Below are 21,636 nucleotides of genomic sequence, written 5' to 3' on the forward strand. Positions count from 1 at the left end.
AGCTGAGGGTTGGACCTCAAGTCCTCAGTCCAAGGGACTCCCACCCTCGAGAGCTGCCAGCCAATCTGATTGGCCAGCAGCTGTTGCAGTGCCAACAGCGCCACAGCTGAGTAATGGGCACTGCTGGGACTGCAAGAGGTCCCTGAGGCGCGAAGGACATGGAAGAGGAAGGTGAGTGAGTGATCGGGGAGTCGAGGGTGAGGGGCAGGTGAGGAGGCAGAAAGCTGTGAGTTACTACATCCCCCAGAGCAGTTAACCAGCGTCCTGTCCCCAGGTCCAGTGAAAAGGTGACCTCCCCACACTGGCCCACCTTCCATCAGTAAGAAGGCTCACGACACCAGGTTAAAGTCCAATAGGTTTATTTGGTAGCAAAAGCCACTAGCTTTGGGGGTTTGCCCCTTCATCAGGTCAGTCCCTTCCACCAGCCGGGGTATTACAGCTGCACAGATAGAATTAGGCCCTTAAAACGGAATAATTGGCCACTTGGAGGCATCAACAAGCCCACAGATGGATGAGCTAGTCGATGTCTTACCCAACTCCCCTGTGCCAAGGCAGGAAAGCAGTTTGTAACCACACAACAATTTGTTACAAGTCCAACTGCAGTGTCGTTGTGAAATCATCGAAGCCTACAGTGCAGAAAGAGGCCCATCGGCCCATCGAGTCTGCACCGAACACAATCCCACCCAGGCCCTACCCCCATATCCCTACATATTATACCCACTAATCTCTCTAACCTACACATCCCAGGACACTGAGGGACAATTTTAGCATGGCCAATCAACCTAATCCGCACATCTTTGGACTGTGGGAGGAAACCAGAGCACCCGGAGGAAACCCACGCAGACACGAGGAGAATGTGCAAACTCCACACAGACAGTGACCCGAGCTGGGAATCGAACCCAGGACCCTGGAGCTGTGAAGCAGCAGTGCTAACCCACTGTGCTACCGTGCATAGAACATATGGCAGATGACAAAGAACTTGGAAGCATTGTGGACAACGAGGAGGACAGTTTAGAAAGGGTGGGGAAGGAACAGATGAAATTTAACATGGAGATGTGTGAAGTGATTGATTTTGATGGGAAGAATGCAAACAGGCATTGTTAAAGAAAGGGTACGATTCTAAACGGGATGCAGCAACACTGTTTCTTCATCAGGTGAGTGGAGACTTCTCATGTCAACAGAACTCTCCATTCACCTGACGAAGGATCAGCGCTCCGAAAGCGTTTACTACCAAATAAACCTGCTGGACTTTAACCTGGTGTTGTGAGACTTCTTACCGTGTTTACCCCAGTCCAACGCCGGCATCTCCATATCATGGCTTCTATGACCGAGCCAGTTCACCTCTAATCCCAGTGTGACTTCACCTGCTGCACCTGTCTGCCATGAGGGACCTTGTCAAAGGCCTTACTGAAGTCCATGTAGACAACATCCACTGCCCTACCCTCATCAATCATCTTCGTCACTTCCTTGAGAAACAAGTCAGTGAGACACGACCTCCCCTTCACAAAACCATTAACGGATTGGTTTAAAGCGAGATGCCACAGGATGGGACACCTCTGCGTGGTAATGATGCTGCGAGGCTCGCCTACACTTCCACACGTAAGGAATGTTAATGAGTCGGGACATTGCTCTGTATTTCATCTCTCATATCAATATCAAGATGATACTGAACATGGACTGCAATTCAACCCCTTCACTAGCACCAAGCTCAGAAAGCATTCTTCACAATGCCTTTCCCGCCTCCCATCACCTCCCCCTCCTTCCCACAACCTGGTGGCACTGCTTAGCTCTGTTGGCTGGACCACTGGTTAGTGATGCAGAGCAACGCCAACAGCATGGGTTCAATTCCCGTACTGACCAAGGTTATTCGTTAACTTCCCAACCTTCCCCCTTGCCTTGTTTCTTCAGAAGGAACTCTTCGATTGCAGATGATTAAAAATACAACAAAACTTACTCCAACTTATAAATCAAAGAAAGGGGTTTAATAAAGAAACTTCATTACTCCAAACCTGAGGCCTCGCCCTGGGCCACTCCAAGCTTCCCACAATTCCCAACAGGTTCTTATTGATGGTGAGTCAGCTGACCATCACATCATTCTGTAATTGGTTTACTGGGTCAGCTGACCCTTACAGCTTGTTCCCATTGGTCACATTACATCCAATACAAAGCTATGCTGGTTACAGTCTAACGTGTGGTGATCCTCAGGTTAAATCATCACCGTTCAAAGGGGAGAGCAGCCTTTGGTCATCTAGGATTATGGTAACTTTACATCGAACATTGAACACTACAGCATAAACAGGCCCTTCGGCCCACAAGTTGCACCAATCATATCCATACCTACCAGGCCTATCTATAACCCTCAATCCCATTAAATCCCATGTACTCATCCAGAAGTCTTTTAAAAGACCTCAGCGAGTTCGCCTCTACCACCACCGACGGCAGCCGATTCCACTCACTCACCACCCTCTGAGTGAAAAACTTACCCCTGACATCTCCTCTGTACCTACTCCCCAGCACCTTAAACCTGTGTCCTCTCGTAGTGACCATTTCAGCCCTGGGAAATAGCCTCCAAGAATCCACCCTATCTATTCTTCTCAACATCTTATAAACCTCTATCAGGTCGCCTCTCAACCTTCGTCTCTCCAGGGAGAAGAGTCCCAGCTCCCTCAACCTATCTTCATAAGGCATGCCTCCCAATCCAGGCAACATCCTTGTAAATCTCCTCTGCACCCTCTCAATAGCTTCCACATCCTTCCTGTAGTGAGGCGACCAGAACTGCACACAGTACTCCAAGTGGTGTCTGACAAGGGTCTTATAAAGTTACTCCAAACCTGAGGCCTCGCCCTGGGCCATTCCAAGCTTCCCACAATTCCCAACAGGTTCTTATTGATAGTGAGTCAGCTGACCATCACATCATTCTGTAATTGGTTTACTGGGTCAGCTGACCCTTACAGCTTGTTCCCATTGGTCACATTACATCCAGTACAAAGCTAAACTGGTTACAGTCTAACGTGTGGTGATCCTCAGGTTAAATCATCACCGTTCAAAGGGGAGAGCAGCCTTTGGTCATCTAGGATTATGGTAACTATACTGTACCTTTACTCTGAATACTAGCGGGTACTGAATGTTGGCGCTTCCCACATGCACACAGTCGTCGAATGAATAATGTTTGATACAGTTTGGGAAAAGGTCTTTATAATAGGCAGAATGGAACCCATTTACACATCAAAGACAACTCGGTTCAAAGTCAGTGTAGGGCTGTCGCACTCACACACAAAAGGTCACCCAGTCTTGTACCTAAGCGTTAGGTAAGTAAACTAAGGTTGATAAGTCACTTACCATTCAGTAAAGTCCTGAATTTCATTGACAAATAAACTGCCAGCGACACGGCAATGATTAGTGTAACTAAGGCTATTGGAATAATCCACCTGTGATGTGTGTTGCTGATGGCGAGGATGGTGTCATTCCGTGAGGAATCTGTCCAAAAACAAAAATATCAGTCAGATCTTAAATAGGAATGCACGAGCTAATACATTTTCTTATCTACTCTTTGGATTTAGGGTAGCAGTGATTAGCAGAGTGGGGTTTACTCTTGTGATTAGAAATTTACTTAAATGCTAAAGTATAAAGTATCCGTGATAACTGTGAGGTTATCCACTTTGGCAGAAATAATAGTAGGAGGGATTACTATTTAAAAGGGTGAAAAGCTGCAGCTACGGTGCAGAGGGACCTGGGGGTCCTTGTGCACGAGTCGCAAAAACCCAAACCCAGATGCAGCAGGTGATCAGGAAGGCGAATGGGATGCTGGCCTTTATAGCGAGGGGGATAGAATATAAAAGCAGGGAGGTCTTGCTGCAACTGTACAGGGCACTGGTGAGGCCGCAGCTGGAGTACTGTGTGCAATTTTGGTCGCCGCACTTGCGCAAGGATATATTGGCCTTGGAGGGAGTGCAGAGGAGGTTCACTAGGCTGATACCGGAGATGAGGGGGTTGGACTATGAAGAAACACTGAATAGACTGGGTCTGTACTCGTTGGAGTTTAGAAGGTTGAGGGGGAATCTTATAGAGACGTGTAAGATAATGAAAGGGATGGATAGAGGTAGAGAGATTCTTCCCGCTTAGAAAGGACAGCAGGACTAGAGGGCACAGCCTCAAGATAAGGGGGGGCAGTTGAGATCAGAGTTGAGGAGGAACTTCTTCACTCAAAGGGTGGTGAATCTCTGGAATTCTCTGCCCGTTGAAGTGGTGGAAGCTGCCTCGCTAAATATATTTAAGTCACGGGTAGATAGGTTTCTGATAGACAGGGGAATTAAGGGTTATGGGGAGAGAGTGAGAAAGTGAAACTGATCCACTTCAGATCAGCCATGATCTTATTGAATGGCGGGGCAGGCTCAAGGGGCTAGATGGCCTACTCCTGCTCCTATTTCTTATGTCCTTATTCCTCAATTGGTCAAATAACATTGAAACCTCTTGTCACCTGAAGTTCAGGACAGTGAGACTGACCAGACTGAGGGACGGAGTTACAACATGTACAGGACTCCAACATGGCTGCCAATGAGTTCCTTCCCCCCTCAGGGAAAGGACATATTTTTAACTTTACTTACTCCAAGACAATGTTGCAGTTTTATTCTCCTGGAGCTTGGGGTTGTATATCGAGCAGGTAGCAAAGTTTGATGTGGCCTGGATCCAGAGGATGGAGGTGATGTTGCACAGTTCCTCTCCAGAGCAATGAACGTGATTCTCCACTGTCTGGTTTTGGCTCAGGGAGCTCTCAGGAGTCCAGTATATGATTGGTTTTGGATAGCCACCCCAAGAGGAGCAATTCACTCTCACAAGTTCTCCGCCAACCTGGTCTTTCTGCTCAGGTTCCATAGTCAACACTGGCTCCACATAATGAGCTAAACCAGGAGGAACACAAAGGCCAGAGGTTAGTCGGCAAGGTCAAGGGTCGATTACACATGTTAACTAATGATGTACTGTGCTGCTCCCAATGGACAAAGCAGAAAGTCATCCCTACAAATGGCAAGGGGTTTTTCAGCAGTGATGTCTGGCTTCAGGGTGGCACGGTGACACCCTGTGGCTTTGTCTGGCTTCATAGGTGGCACGGTGACACCCTGCGGCTTTGTCTGGCTTCATAGGTGGCACGGTGACACCCTGCGGCTTTGTCTGGCTTCAGGGTGGCACGGTGACTCCCTGTGACTTTGTCTTGCTGCAGGGTGGCACGGTGACACCCTGGGGCTTTGTTAAGTTTCTCAAATGTAATGTTTTCTGCATGATTTAAGTTAAATAGATTTTAAGAAAAGAGGAAGTGTGAGTGATGAAGTTAAGGATCTGGATTCACGTTCCAATGGCCATAAACACGGTTCCAGGACACTTGGAGAAACCGTGAGAACTTTAAACCAGATGCAAATTCACACGTGAGAATTAAGATAATTTTAATTGTAACGGCTGATTAAAAATTGGGATATTTGAAATCATTATGACAAGTCCTGGGTTGCATAGATCTTGGGTTAAAACTTCTGTCAGGTCGAAAGGTTTATTCCTGACAATAATTAGAAGGACGGAAAGGACGGATTCCGAATCAAGGTACTGGGGAACAAAAGGAAAGAGAGAATGTTGATGAGAAGAGATTCCCCGACCATCGGTGAATTGTAATGTCCATTTAAGAATGTTACTCCACCCTTTTAGAAACTAGAAGACAATTAACTCTTGTTTCTTAACAACGGAAGGTTTTTTTGATGCAGGAACTGGGACTTGCAAAATTTTAACGATTTGACTTGTCAGATGTGTTCAGACTAATTAACCCATTCTGCCCCAAGCAGAAGGTATTTTTGTTTTCCAGATAATAAAGCAAGATTTTGCAGCAGCTACGAGACAGTCGAGAATTTATTTGTACTTTCAATAGAGCAGCAATTATCAAAATCTGGTGAAGGGGGTGGTGGGAGGGCAGCTAGTGAGGAGTTACAAAGATAGAATGGACGGGGAGCGTGAGGCTGCATTCACCACTACTGAACAACCGCACCAGCTTTAGGGCCATCAGATAATGATGGGAATTGTTACACTGCCATATTGACCCAAAGACATTCCAACTGAACCACGTGGTGTGGGTCATAGAAATCCTACAGTACAGAAGGAGGCCATTTGGCCCATCGAGTCTGCACCGACCCCCATATCCCTGCATACTTTACCCAATAATCCCTCATCTCAGGACACTAAGAGGCAATTTTAGCATGGCCAATCCACCTAACCCGCACATCTTTGGAGGAAACCGGAGCACCCGGAGGAAACCCACGCAGACACAGGGAGAATGTGCAAATTCCACGCAGACAGTGACCCGAGCCGGGAATCGAACCCAGCTCACTGGAGCTGTGAAGCAGCAGTGCTAACCACTGTACCACCTCATGTTCAAAGTTGCATAGCATCATAGAACCCTTACAGTGCAGAAAGAGGCCCTTCGGCCCATCGAGTCTGCACCGAACACAATCCCACCCAGGCCCTACCCCCATATCCCTACATATTATACCCACTAATCCCTCTAACCTACACATCCCTGGACACTAAGGGGCAATTTCTTAGCACGGCCAATCAACCTAACCCACACATCTTTGGACTGTGGGAGGAAACCGGAGCACCCGGAGGAAACCCACGCAGACACGGGGAGAATGTGCAAACTCCACACAGACAGTGACCCGAGCTGGGAATCGAACCCAGGACCCGGGAGCTGTGAAGCAGCAGTGCTAACCCACTGCGCCACCGTGCCGCCCACAAAAGGTGAGTGAACCGGACACAGTACTGAGAGAAATGGTTTGAAACACGGAGCACACCCTGGTCCATTTTGAATGGAGTCTCACAACACCAGGTTAAAGTCCAACAGGTTTATTGTGAGACTTCTTACTGTGTTTACCCCAGTCCAACGCCAGCGTCCCCACACCATTTTTAACACGGCAAGGTTGAAAACGATATCAGATGCAAGGTGGGCTCAATGGGAAAGTCTGCTCCTACCACCAGATTATTAGACCCAGAAACGAGGGAAATAACCCAGTGGGATAGGTGAATATTGAAGGAAAGGATCATGTATGTGATCAGATGTGGACAAGTGAACAGGGTGATGGCAGAGCTGTTATAGGGGAGCTGATAGTTGAACAGGGTAACATAGAACACTACAGCACAAAGAGGCCCTTCGGCCCACAAGTTGCGTCGATCCTATCCCTACCTACCAGGCCTATCTATAACCCCCAATCCCATTAAATCCCATATACTCATCCAGAAGTCTCTTAAAAGACCCCAGCGAGTTCACCTCTACCACCACCGACAGCAGCCGATTCCACTCACTCACCACCCTCTGAGTGAAAAACTTACCCCTAACATCTCCTCTGTACCTGCTCCCCAGCACCTTAAACCTGTGTCCTCTCGTAGTGACCATTTCAGCCCTGGGAAATAGCCTCCGAGAATCCACCCTATCTATACCTCTCAACATTTTATAAACCTCTATCAGGTCGCCTCTCAACCTTTGTCTCTCCAGGGAGAAGAATCCCAGCTCCCTCAACCTATCCTCATAAGGCATGCCTCCCAATCCAGGCAACATCCTTGTAAATCTCCTCTGCACCCTCTCAATAGCTTCCACATCCTTCCCGTAGCGAGGTGACCTGAACTGTGCACAGTTCTGTTTGCCTCACTGCAGTAAATTAAAAGTGGGAGTCACTTGATGAATGATGAGAATGACCATGGTGACAATTAACAAGATATTTAAAGGGATTCTAAGGGAGAGAACAAATAAGAACACACTTTAAGTCATAGTTATGGATGTAGGAACAGAATCTTTTTGTAAAAGAAGAAATAAGATAGGCACGAATGGATATTTGAAACGCTGTTCATAGAATCATAAAAACCCTGCAGTGCCAGAGAAGGCCATTCGGCCCATCGAGTCTGCACTGACCACAACCCCACCTCAGGTCCTATCCTCCCACCTCCATTCATTTATCCCACTGATCCCTCTAACCTACGCATCTCAGGACACTAAAGAGCAATTTAGCATGGCCAATCAACCTAACCCACACATCTTTGGACTGTGGGAGGAAACCGGAGCGCCCAGAGGAAACCGGAGCGCCCAGAGGAAACCCACGCAGACACGGGGAGAATGTGCAAACTCCACACAGAACATGCAGACTCTGCACAGGCAGTGACCCGAGCTGGGAACTGAACCCGGGTCCCCGGAGCTGTGAGGCAGCAGTGTTAATCACTGTGCCACCCAAACTGTGGTTTGGATTTGGGTCAGTTCTGACGTAGGAAGCTGTGCTGTAAGCAAACCACCTTAAAAATGATGCTCTTGAGGACAGAATGACTAATCAAACAGGTCCCTGTCTAGAAACAAATAGAAAAGGTTCGATTTCTGTTTGAAAGATGTTATGAAGCAAACCGAACGGGATTATGTAATTGAGAATAGGGCGGCACGGTAGCACAGTGGGTTAGCACTGCTACTTCACAGCTCCAGGGTCCTGGGTTCGATTCCCGGCTCGGGGTCACTGTCTGTGTGGATTTTGCACATTCTCCCTGTGTCTGCGTGGGTTTCCTCCCACCGTCCAAAGATGTGCGGGTTAGGTTGATTGGCCATGCTAAGAAATTGCCCCTTAGTGTCCAGGGATGTGTAGGTTAGAGGGATTAGTGGGTATAATATGTAGGGATATGGGGGTAGGGCCTGGGTGGGATTGTGTTCGGTGCAGACTCGATGGGCCGAAGGGCCTCTTTCTGCACTGTAGGGTTTCTATGATAAGACGGAGACGGAAATTGAAACAGTAAAAGGGAATTGGGATACTGAGTGCGGTGAACTCAGGCGCGAGTGCGGATAGGCCAACATTTGAATGTTTGGCCATAAATTTCACTCTGTTGGCCCACAGAGCCCCCCACCCTGTGCCACTGGGCTTGGGGGCACCTCTGTACTCACCCGGTGCCTCAGCCTGTGGGGCGTGAGAGTGGCAATGCCAACTCCCCCCCCAACCCTCGCTCACCTCCGAAACTACCCCCCCCACCCTCGCTCGCCTCCGAAACCTACCCCCCACCCTCGCTCACCTCCGAAACTCCCCCCCCACCCTCACTCACCTCCGAAACTCCCCCCCCCACCCTTACTCAACTCCGAAACCACCCCCCCGACCCTCGCTCGCCTCCGAAACCTACCCCCCCACCCTCGCTCGCCTCCGAAACCACCCCCCCAACCCTCGCTCGCCTCCGAAACTCCCCCCCCACCCTCGCTCGCCTCTGAAACTCCCCCCCCACCCTCGCTCGCCTCCGAAACCACCCCCCAACCCTCGCTCGCCTCTGAAACCTCCCCCCCACCCTCGCTCGCCTCCGAAACTCCCCCCCCACCCTCGCTCGCCTCCGAAACTCCCCCCCCACCCTCGCTCGCCTCCGAAACTCCCCCCCCCACCCTCGCTCGCCTCCGAAACCTCCCCCCCCACCCCTCGCTCGCCTCTGAAACGTACCCCCCCACCCCTCGCTCGCCTCCGAAACCTCCCCCCCAACCCCTCGCTCGACTCCGAAACTCCCCCCCACCCTCGCTCGCCTCTGAAACCTCCCCCCCACCCTCGCTCGCCTCCGAAACCTCCCCCCCCACCCCTCGCTCAACTCCGAAACTCCCCCCCACCCTCGCTCGCCTCCGAAACTCCCCCCCCACCCCTCGCTCGCCTCCGAAACCTCCCCCCCCACCCTCGCTCGCCTCCGAAACCTCCCCCCCAACCCCTCACTCGCCTCTGAAACGTACCCCCCCACCCCTCGCTCGCCTCTGAAACGTACCCCCCCACCCCTCGCTCGCCTCCGAAACTCCCCCCCCACCCCTCGCTCGCCTCCGAAACTCCCCCCCACCCTCGCTCGCCTCCGAAACCTCCCCCCCCACCCCTCGCTCGCCTCTGAAACCTACCCCCCCACCCTCGCTCACCTCCGAAACCCCCCCCACCCTCGCTCACCTCTGAAACCACCCCCCCTCCAGGTTCATGTTTATGTAGTCCTGCTGTTGGAGGCGGTGGGGGGAGTTGGGGGGGAGGGGGGGGGGGGTGGAGGGAGCTTTCCGCCCTCCCGTATTTGGCGCCGCTCCACCAACGAGGTAAGATCAGAACTCAGAAACACGCAACCTTAAATCACGCTCTCCGGATCCTGAGCCTGTGCCCCCAGTCCCACAAACAGAAAGTGTGAGCTCAAAATCAACACCCCCCCCCCCCCCACCGCCTGTGTAATGCCTCAGAGAGGGTGGGGGGGGGGGGTGGATGTGGAGAGACTGGTAAGCGACCTTCGGTTATGTGCAGAGACTGGAGAAACTGGAGTTGTCCTCAGAATGGAGAGTGGAAAGAGCAGCATCAAAAAACCATGCAGGGTTTTGAGTGAGGATTGTAGAGTCAGGAGGAGGCCATTCAGCCCATTGAGTCTGCACCGACCCTCCAGCACAGCATCCCATCCAGGCCCTATCCCCGTGACCCCACGTATCCTCCCAGCTAATTCCTCTAACTTGCACATCTCGTGACACGAAGGGACAATTTAGCACGGCCAATCCACCCTTCTTTACTCAGAGGGTAGTAAGGGTGTGGAGACCCTGGAGAGAGTGCAGAGGAGGTTTACCAGGATGCTGCCTGGTTTGGAAGGACTGGGTTATGAGGAAAGATTGGGTAAACTGGGGCTGTTTTCCTTAGAAAGATGGACATTGAGGGGAGATCTAATAGAGGTGTACAAGATTATGAAGGGTATAGATAAACAGTGGCAGGCTTTTTCCTAGATTGGAGACAAATATCACGAGGGGCCACGGGCTTAGGGTGAGGGGGGGCAAGGTATAATTCGGATGTTAGAGGGAGGTTTTTCACACAGAGGGTAGTGGGGGTATGGAATGCTCTGCCAAGTAAGGTGGTGGAGGCAAACACGCTGGAGTTGTTTAAGGTTTACTTAGATAGACACATGAGCAAAATAGGGATGGAGGGTTATAGGAGACTGTTTTAAATAAAGATCAGAGACTCGGGATGTTCCTGGAAATCTAATGCTACATGTGTTGATGTTTTTGTCTTTTACTCCGCAGGTGTGTCGGTCCACCTTGTTGTCAAACGAGGGGTATGCACACGGTGGGTCGTGCGAGGGCTGCTCTTGGATGTTTCGAGAGTAGCCTAGTGCTTCGCATCGTTTGTGTACGCTTAAACTGGACCAGCAGATGGGCACCACGACAGCTCAGTGACTATCACTGATTGCTGTGCAGACACATGGATTTGGGCCGGTGTCTGTGGAAGTTTGCGCATTCTCCCCGTGCTTGCGTGGGTTTTCTCCGGGTGCTCCGGTTTCCTCCCACACCCCAAAGATGTGCTCTTAGGCTGATTGGTGTAACAAATTGTCCCTAAATTAGTCTCCCCTTAATCTGGTTTCCAATGGGGGTACCATAAGCATAGACATGGGTCAAGGGTGGAGGAGGAAAGCACATTGTTAAAATGGCAGCGCGGGCTCGTTGGGCCAAAGGGCCTGTTTCCCGTGCTGTGTTGTTCTTTGGAACGCCCTGCCTGCAGCAGTTGTGGACTCGCCAACTTTAAGGGCGTTCAAATGGTCAGTGGATCGGCATATGGATAACATTGGAATAGTTTAGGTTAGAGGGTCATTAGATTGGTTCCACTGGTTGGTGCAACATTGAGGGCCGAAGGGCCTGTACTGCGCTGGAATGTTCTATGTCTTTGGAGTGTGGGGGGGAAACAGGAGCATCTGGAGGAAACCCACGCAAGACAACGCCACACAGACAGTGACCCGAGGCCGGAATTGAACCACCGGGTCCCTGGCACCGTGAGGCAGCAGTGCTAACCACTCTGCCACCCATTTTATAAAGGGAGGGGAGACGGGTAGCAGGAAACTACAGGCGTGGTGAGGCAGACTGGGAGAAACTGCTGCCAGGAGGAGGAATGGTTGCTAATGAGAAGACACCAACGTCCACATTCCCAGAATAAAAATGAAAATAAATATTTATTCGAGGGGTTGAACGAACTACTTAACACATTGTTGGCCAGTCATCGAACCTGGGTTTAGTGTGGCATTGTCTAATGTCAGTGCCAAAGTACATTAAACACACAGGATCAAAGAAATTAGCCAGTTGCTACTATTAAACAGAAGGTAAAAAACTTTAAGGCCCCATTTCTTCAGTAAGTTCACCCTTTCTTAAGCAAGTGAGCGAGGACCTGGCAGATGGAGTACAATGCTAGCAAGTGTGAGGTTATCCACTTTGGCAGGAATAATAGTAGGAGGGATTATTATTTAAAGGGTGAAAAGCTGCAGCATGCTACAGTGCAGAGGGACCTGGGGGTCCTTGTGCATGAGTCGCAAAAACCCAGTCTGCAGGTGCAGCAGGTGGTCAAGAAGGCGAATGGGATGCTGGCCTTTATAGCGAGGGGGATTGAATATAAAAGCAGGGAGGTCTTGCTGCAACTGTACAGGGTACTGGTGAGGCCGTAGCTGGAGTACTGTGTGCAGTTTTGGTCACCGCACTTGCGCAAGGATATATTGGCCTTGGAGGGAGTGCAGAGGAGGTTCACTAGGCTGATACCGGAGATGAGGGGGTTGGGCTATGAAGAGAGACTAAATAGACTGGGTCTGTACTCGTTGAAGTTTAGAAGGATGAGGGGGGATCTTATAGAGACGTACAAGATGATGACGGGGATGGACAAGGTAGAGGTAGAGAGATTCTTCCCGCTTAGAAAGGACAGCAGGACTAGAGGTCACAGCCTCAAGATAAAGGGGGGGCAGTTTAGATCGGATTTGAGGAGGAACTTCTTCACTCAAAGGGTGGTGAATCTCTGGAATTCTCTGCCCGTTGAAGTGGTGGAGGCTGCCTCGATAAATATATTTAAGTCACGGGTAGATGGGTTTCTGATAGACAAGGGAGTTAAGGGGAGAAAGCGGGAATGTGGAACTGATCCACTTCAGATCAGCCATGATCTTATTGAATGGCGGGGCAGGCTCGAAGGGCTAGATGGCCGACTCCTGCTCCTATTTCTTATGTTCTTATGTTCATAAAATGGAGAAAACCTTCGTATCCACTTGTCCCTTCCCCAGTTACGACAGTAACCTCATAAAAGAACGGGAAGAAGAAAGGCAAACGTTACCTGCTACTTGCAACGTGACTGAGACAAATAGAACCACGTTGTACTCAGTCGGCTGTTTGATCTGAATGATACAGGCGTACTCAGCATTATCGCTCACTCGCAGGTCAGACAAGAGGAGGGAGAAGTTGCCGCTTTTGAATCCCTTTGTGAAAAGGTAGGCTCTGTGGCTGTAATTCTGGCAGGTGTGTTCTTTCCCCGAGTAGAACGCCCGGATGCACTGATCCCCTCTCTGCCAGTACACACGGATCTCATCATTCGCATGCTTTCCCAGTGTGCTATTGACGCAAGGCAGGAGGGCACTTTCCCCAACAATTCCTGAGACTGCGATGGTAGACAGGTGAACTAGGGAATAAAAGTCGAGAGAGTTCTGTTTGCAAATGTTGGGAGAACTGAAACTGACATAAACAATGAGGGAGAGGCTGGGAACAAAGAGATATTGCAGAGGCTGGCTACACTTAAAAGTTGGCAAGCTTAAGTTTAAATTTATTTATTAGTCACAAGTAAGCTTACACTAACACTGCAATGGATTTACTGCGAAAACCCCCTAGTTGACACACTCTGGCGCCTGTTCGGGCACACAGAGGGAGAATCTAACACAGACAATCCACCTAACCAGCACCCGGAGTTTTGGACTGTGGGAGGAAACTGGAGCACCCGGAGGAAACCCACGCAGACACGGGGAGAATGTGCGGACTCCGCACAGACAGTGACCCGAGCTGGGACCCTGGTGCTGTGAGGGAGCAGTGCGACAAGTCACCACAGGCAGATGGAATGCATCAGAGGATACCAAGAGAAGCAAATGAAACTTCAGAGGCACAAGCCACTATCTTCCTGAAATATAGTGGTATTCGCTGTTACACAACTGTGGGTATTGCATCCTTATTTGTAGAGGGGTGTAAGGGTATATCCAAACTATAGGCCAGTCCACTTAACTGTGGCGGTGGGAAAACATCGAGAAACAAGGATATTTATTCCAGGAATGGCGGCACTTATTGCAAATATGAATTACTTAGTCAATGCAATTCAGGATAACATAGAACAGTACAGCACAGTACAGGCCCTTCAGCCCTCTATGTTGTGCTGAGCTATGTCCGAACCCAAGATCAGTCTATCCCACTCCCTATCATTCCGGTGCGCTCCATGTGCCTATCCAATAACCGCTTGAAAGTTCCTAAAGTCTCCGACTCCACTATCACAGCAGGCAGTGCATTCCACATCCCAACCACTCTCTGAGTGAAGAATCTACCTTGGACATCCCTCCTATATCTCCCACCATGAACCTTATAGTTATGCCCCCCAGTAACAGCTATATCCGCCCGAGGAAATAGTCTCTGCACGTCCACTCTATCGATCCCCCTCATCATCTTATAAACCTCTATTAAGTCGCCTCTCATTCTCCTCTGCTCTAAAGAGAAAAGCCCCAGCTCCCTCAACCTTTCCTCATAAGACCTACCCTCCAAACCAGGCAGCATCCTGTCCATCACTGCAGTAGCCACTTTACTCTATTAATCTAGACTCTGCACTCTCTCCAATACTTCCACATCCTTCTTAAAGTTCTTCTTAAAGTTTCTAAAGCTCGAATAAATCTTCTGATAACTTCCCCCGGGAAGAAAAGCCATTTGTTCATTCTGTGCTTGCCTGACAAAGCTCTCACGGAATCCCTACAGTGCAGAAGGAGGCTAATCAGCCCAGCAAGTCTGCACCGACCACTATCCCACCCAGACCCTAACCCCTGCATCCCCACATGTTTACCCTGCTAATCCCCCTGATACAAGGGCCAATTTAGCATGGCCTCCCAACCCAACCTGCACATCTTTGGATAGCGAGGGGAATCTGGGACACCTGGAAAAAACCCATGCAGACATGGGGAGAACGTGCAAACTCCACACGGACAGCGACCCGAGGCTGGAATTGAACCCGGGTCCCTGGCGCTGTGAGGCAGCAGTGCTAACCCACTGTGCCACTGGGAATCGAACCCGGGTCCCTGGCGCTGTGAGGCAGCAGTGCTAACCCACTGTGCGCTGAGCCGGGAATTGAACCCGGGTCCCTGGCACTGTGAGGCAGCAGTGCTAACCCACTGTGCCACCTGTTTTGAATCCGTTTGCACCACCCTTTCAGGCAGTATATTCCAGATCACAACAATTCGCTGTGTTTTAACAAGCATGGACTCCAAGCAGGAGTTTGATAGCTGCTACTTAATAAACTGGCTAAGAAGCCTGTGGAGTAACAGGAATAGTGATAGCATAGATAGAAAGTGGGCTGAATGGCAACAGAAGGGCGGCAAGCACTTGCCGCCTCACAGCGCCAGGGAGCTGGGTTCGATTCCCGGCTCGGGTCACTGTCTGTGTGGAGTTTGCACATTCTCCCCGTGTCTGCGTGGGTTTCCTCCAGGTGCTCCAGTTTCCTCCAAAGATGTTCTGGTTAGGTGGACTGGTCGTGCTAAATTGTCTCTCGGTGTACCCGAACACGGAGTGTGGCAACTCGGGGATTTTCACAGTAACATCATTGCAGTGTTAATGTAAGCCTACTTGTGACTAATAAATAAACTGTTTTTTTAGGATAGAGATGAGTCACGACAGTAACCACTTTATTAATCTAGACTTGAGTATACATTTCAACATTTGCAGCTGCCACAAAACTTGGAAGGATTGTAAACTGTGAGCAAGGTAATGATAGACTTTGAGAGAATATAGACAGGTCGATGGAATGGACACAGACATGACTTACTGCAGTAAAGAGTGAAATTAAACACTTTGTTTAAAGTTTATTAGTGTCACGAGTAGGCTTACATTAACACTGCAATGAAGTTACTGTAAAAATCCCCTTTTCACCCTCAGTCGGAGGCCTGTTTGGGTTCACGGAGGGAGAATTTAGCACGGCCAATCCACCCCAACCAGCGCGTCTTTCAGACTGCAGGAAAGATCTAAGAAATAGAAGTTTTTTTTAAATCTGGCAAATATATCCTAATGTTGCTATTTGGACAGCAAGGTGACACAGTGGGTGAGCACGGCTGCCTCACGGTACCAGGGACCCGGGTTCAGTTCCCGGCTCGGGTCACTGCCTGTGCGGAGTCCGCACATTCTCCCCGTGTCTGCGTGGGTTTCCTCCGGGTGCTCCCATTTCCTCCCACAGTCTGAAAAACGTGCGGGTTAGGTGGATTTGCCGTGCTAAATTGCCCCTTAGTGTCAGGAGGACTAGAGAGGGTAAAATGCATGGGTGTTATGGGGATAAGGCTTGGGTGGGATTGCAGTTGGTGCAGACTCATAGAAACATAGATGATGGGAGCAGGAGCTCCGAGCCTGCTCCGCTATTTATTACAATGATGGCTGATTGTCCAACTCGATAGCCTAATCCTGCTTCTTCCCCCCCATAACCTTTGATCCCATTTGCCCCAAGTGCTATATCCAGCTGCCTCTTGACTGGGACTCGATGGCCAATTGGCCTCCTTCTGCACTATAGGGATCCTACGATTTGCAACAACAGGAGACTAATTAACATTTCCACCAAAAGCAATTGAGAAAATCCTCAGCAATCTCTTTAAAAAAAAATAGGTCATGTCTGAAAGAAGAACGCAACTGGCTAATCTACATTCCAGCGCAGTACAGGCCCTGTGGCCCTCGATGTTGCGCCAACCAGTGGAACCAATCTAATGACCCTCTAACCTAAACTATTCCAATGTTATCCATATGCCTATCCACTGACCATTTGAACGCCCTTAAAGTTGGCGAGTCCACAACTGCTGCAGGCAGGGGCATTCCACGCCCTTACTACCCTCTGAGTAAAGAACCTACCTCTGACATCCGTCCTATAATTATTACCCCTCAATTTAAAGCTATGTCCCCTCGCGTTAGCCATCACCATCCGAGGAAAAAGGCTCTCACTGTCCACCCTATTGAACCCTCTTGTATGCCTCAATTAGGTCTGGTTAATAAGTGATGGAATGTTCCACCTTGGAATGCAGTGTGATGGGTGGATTATCTTACAGGTTGAAAGCAGGTTCAGGGTTTGGCCTCCTCTGAGCTTTATTTACGATTGCCTCCCTTGGAACACGGCACAGGTTGGGTGGAGAAAATTGCATAATGCACGAAAGGAATCGGAGAATTTTAAAAAAAAAGTGGCCTGTCATTCTCACTCTATACTTCGGTAAAGTTACGGGGCGGCACAGTGGTTAGCACTGCTGCCTCACAGCGCCAGGGTCCCAGGTTCAATTCTGGCCTCAGTCTGCACATTCTCCCCGTGTCTGCGTGGGTTTCCTCGGGGTGCTCCCACCCTCCAAAGATGTGCGGGTTAGGTGGATTGGCCATGCTAAATTGACCCTTAGTGTCAGGGGGACTAGCTAGGGTAAATACTTAGCGTTACGGGGATTGAGGCTGGGAGGGGCTGGTGCAGACTTGATGGGCTGAATGGCCTCTTTCTTCCCCGTGGGGATTCCACGATCTGTGACACACTGCTTTCTCACTCCTTCATTGACTAAGGGTTACATGCCACTTGTGTTGCACTGACGAATGTCAGCCAATGGGTCAGTTATAACCATCTGGACCGGACAATCCACCTAACCCGCACATCTTTGGAGCGTAGGAGGAAACCGGAGCACCCGGAGGAAACCCACGCAGACACGGGGAGAATACTCCACTGAGGCGGTGCAACTCCGAGGAGTGATTTAGCATATTATCAACCCACAGTATCCCTTATCTATTGCCAAGGTTCTCCCTGGTCTATGCTTTGGTATTGTAATATTGAAGCAATAAGGGCAACAGGCAGCCTGTTATCCCATGAATTAATAAAAATATTCTAATATTCTGATACTGTAATAGAGCTTCCTTAAGGATTGAGGTTTGAGTACATGCATTCCCTGGTTGGGGAATGGGACAGGTTTATCTCGGTTGCAGGGTCAATCTCAGGATAATTTAGGATTGAATTGAGAAATGTCTTCACTCAAAGAGTTGTGAATTTTTGGAGTTCTCCGCTCTGTTGAGCGTATCCTAAATTAGTTTCCCTCAACGTGGATGGCCATAAAACAATAGATAAGGGTCATGGGTGGAGAGGGGGATTGGTAATGTTAAAATGGCGGCGTGGGCTTGTTGGGCCGAAGGGCCTGTTTCCCGGGCTGCTTTTGTTCTTTGTTATCCAAGGCAGTGGATGATGGATTTTTGGGTGGTAAGGTGTGATCTTACAACATAGAACACTACAGCACAAACAGGCCCTTCGGCCCACAAGTTGCGCCGATCCTATCCCTACCTACCAGGCCTATCTATAACCCTCAATCCCATTAAATCCCATGTACTCATCCAAAAGTCTCTTAAAAAACCCCAGCGAGTTCGCCTCTACCACCACCGACGGCAGCCGATTCCACTCACTCACCACCCTCTGAGTGAAAAACTTATCCCTGACATCTCCTCTGTACCTGCTCCCCAGCACCTTAAACCTGTGTCCTCTCGTAGCGACCATTTCAGCCCTGGGAAATAGCCTCCGAGAATCCACCCTATCTATACCTCTCAACATCTTATAAACCTCTATCAGGTCGCCTCTCAACCTTCGTCTCTCCAGGGAGAAAAAACTGAGCTCCCTCAACCTAGTCTGGTGCTTGAGGGATCTAATGGTTTTTTTCTGCTTCTAATTCTTACGTTCTTTCTGTATCTTTACTCAAAGCACGAGCAGGTTTTTGAGATTGACAAGGTGGATGGAGAGAGGACTTGTAGGAGAGACCAGAACTAAGAGACACAGTCTAAAAATAAAGGCGATCTCGCTTAACAGGATAAGAAGATCTTTTCCCCCTCTCAGCAGGTTGTGAAGCTTGGAAACTCTCTTCCCCAGAGAGCGCTGGAGACTGGGTCAACTGGATATTTTGAAAGCAGAGAGGTCGATAGCTCCTTGACTAATAAAGTGACACAGTGGTTAGCACTGCTGTCTCACGGTGCCAGGGAACCCGGGTTCAATTCCGGCCTTGGGTCCAAATTTTCACATTCTCCTCGTGTCTGCGTGGGTTTCCTCCAGGTGCTCTGGTTTCTTCCCACTCTCCAAAGATGCGCAGGTTGGATGGATCTAACTAGCCAGGGGGGGTTAGCAGGATTACTATGTGGGGGTTATGGGGATAGAGCCCAGATGGGATTGGTGCCAGTGCACTCTCAATGGGCTGAATGGCCTCCTTCCGCGCTGTAGGGATTCTATGAGATTCTATGAAGGGAGTCAAAGGGCAGAAAGTGGGATTGAGGCCACAGTCAGATTAGCCATGTTTTTATTGAATGACAGAGGAGGTTCCAGGGGCCGAACCTCCTGCTCTTAATTTGGAAATCACAATAATCAGTTACATAAGAACATAAGAAATAGGAGCAGGAGTAGGCCATCTAGCCCCTCGAGCCTGCCCCGCCATTCAATAAGATCATGGCTGATCTGAAGTGGATCAGTTCCACTTTCCCGCTTTCTCCCCTTAATTCTCCTGTCTATCAGAAACCTATCTACCCGTGACTTAAATAAATTCAGCGAGGTAACCTCCACCACTTCAACGGACAGAGAATTCCAGAGATTCACCACCCTTTGAGTGAAGAAGTTCCTCCTCAACTCCGTTCTAAACAGCACCCCCCCTTATCTTGAGGCTGTGCCCTCTAGTCCTGCTGTCCTTTCTAAGCGGGAAGAATCTCTCTACCTCTACCCTATCCATCCCCTTCATTATCTTATACGTCTCTATAAGATCCCCCCTCATCCTTCTAAACTCCAACGAGTACAGACCCAGTCTATTTAGTCTCTCTTCGTAGTCCAACCCCCTCATCTCCGGTATCAGCCGAGTGAACCTCCTCTGCACTCCCTCCAAGGCCAAAATATCCTTCCGTGCGGCGACCAAAACTGCACACAGTACTCCAGCTGCGGCCTCACCAGTGCCCTGTACAGTTGCAGCAAGACCTCCCTACTTTTATGTTCTATCCCCCTCGCTATAAAGGCCAACATCACATTCACCTTCTTGATCACCTGCTGCACCTGCAGACTGGGTTTTTGCGACTCATGCACAAGGACCCCCAGGTCCCTCTGCACCGTAGCATGCTACAGCTTTTCACCCTTTAAATAATAATCCCTCCTGCTATTATTTCTGCCAAAGTGAATAACCTCACACTTGCCAACATTGTACTCCATCTGCCAGGTCCTCGCCCACTCTCTCAGCCTATCCAGATCTCTCTGCAGACTTTCCACACCCTCCACGCAATTTGCTTTTCCACTCATCTTCATGTCATCAGCAAATTTCATCACCCTACACTCAACTCCCTCCTCCAGATCATCTATATAAATGGTAAATAGCTGAGGCCCCAGCACCGATCCCTGGGGCACTCCACTAGTCACCAACCGCCAACCAGAATAGCACCCATTGATACCAACTCTCTGCCTCCTATTAGACAGCCAATCCCCTATCCACGCTAACACCTTACCCCCAACTCCATGCACCCTAACCTTCTGTAGCAACCTTTTGTGAGGCACCTTATCAAACGCCTTTTGGAAATCTAAAAACATCACATCCACCGGTTCCCCTCTGTCTACCTCATTAGTCACATCCTCATAGAATTCCAATAAATTCGTCAAACACGACTTCCCCTTAACGAATCCGTGCTGTGTCTGCTCAATCAAACCATTCCTTTCTAGGTGCCTCACTATTTCCTCTTTGATGAAGGATTCGAGCGTTTTTCCAACGTTAAACTTGGCAGCAGCCCCCTCCCCCCCACTCCCCCTCCTTGCATTAACTCAAGGAATGGAATAGGTCCTGATCGAGAGCCGACCCCAGGCAAACTTCCTATCAAAGACTCGGGAAAGGTTGTATTTTGACAGTTTGGGCAAGGGTATTACAGAAGATTAAAGTGAATCAAACACACTGGTTGTCCACGAAATGAAGGAAACCTGGGGGGTGTTCGAGTTAGAAATCAACATTTAATATTTACCTGTTCCCCAACACAAAATCAATCCGCATTCAAACAGGCCAGGCACCAGTCTGTTTCCCCTAAGGAAAATAAAACAAAAGGAATTGTTATTTCAAAATATTCAAACAAATACTACTTTTAGTTTCTATTAATATGGACATAGCAGCGTTTATTGCCCATCGTGGATTAATTCAGGTTAAAGTCCACTTAAAGTTCAAATAAATGTTGTTATAATTTCCCCTGGGAATGTGTGATTAATAATGTGATAAAAATGAAACATCTCTCTCTCTCTGGAATGGTTTTATCTCCGTGTACAAGGTCTGGAACTTTCCAAGCGACATTTTGCCTCGGTAAATTAGCCCAGCTTAAAATTCTGCAGAAGCAAATTACTGCAGACGCTGGAATCCAAAAGCAAAAAGAGAGAAAATGCAGCTGCCAGAACTGCTGAGATTTTCCAGCTTTTGTTTTTCTTTTCTGGTTTTAAATTCTGTTAGCGTGCACAGTGTCACTGCACCCAAAGGAAGTGAGTGCTCAAAACACACGGGTTAAAAATGAAGCAAAGTCACACTCTGGTTGGAATAGCGAACGTACTCAGCTTGTTTGGGGCTGACAGCCAAGTCACACAGTCTCGA

General features: G+C 49.3%; 1 protein-coding gene across 1 annotated transcript in view; it reads right to left on the reverse strand.

Moving 5' to 3' along the window:
• The window catches only part of LOC145361499 (CD276 antigen-like), a 67,344-nt gene that overhangs the window by 13,656 nt on the left and 32,052 nt on the right, over positions 1-21,636 (reverse strand). Inside the window, exons 2-5 of the mRNA XM_080217310.1 lie at positions 21,026-21,084; positions 13,107-13,448; positions 4,605-4,898; positions 3,340-3,477 (exon numbers count right to left, since the gene is read on the reverse strand). Of these exons, the coding sequence (XP_080073436.1) occupies positions 3,340-3,477; positions 4,605-4,898; positions 13,107-13,448; positions 21,026-21,084 (833 nt within the window). The remainder of the gene's footprint in view (positions 1-3,339; positions 3,478-4,604; positions 4,899-13,106; positions 13,449-21,025; positions 21,085-21,636) is intronic.

The sequence above is a fragment of the Carcharhinus amblyrhynchos genome, chromosome 35, assembly GCF_965287045.1.
Source record: "Carcharhinus amblyrhynchos chromosome 35, sCarAmb.v2.hapA, whole genome shotgun sequence".
Lineage (NCBI taxonomy): Eukaryota > Metazoa > Chordata > Chondrichthyes > Carcharhiniformes > Carcharhinidae > Carcharhinus > Carcharhinus amblyrhynchos.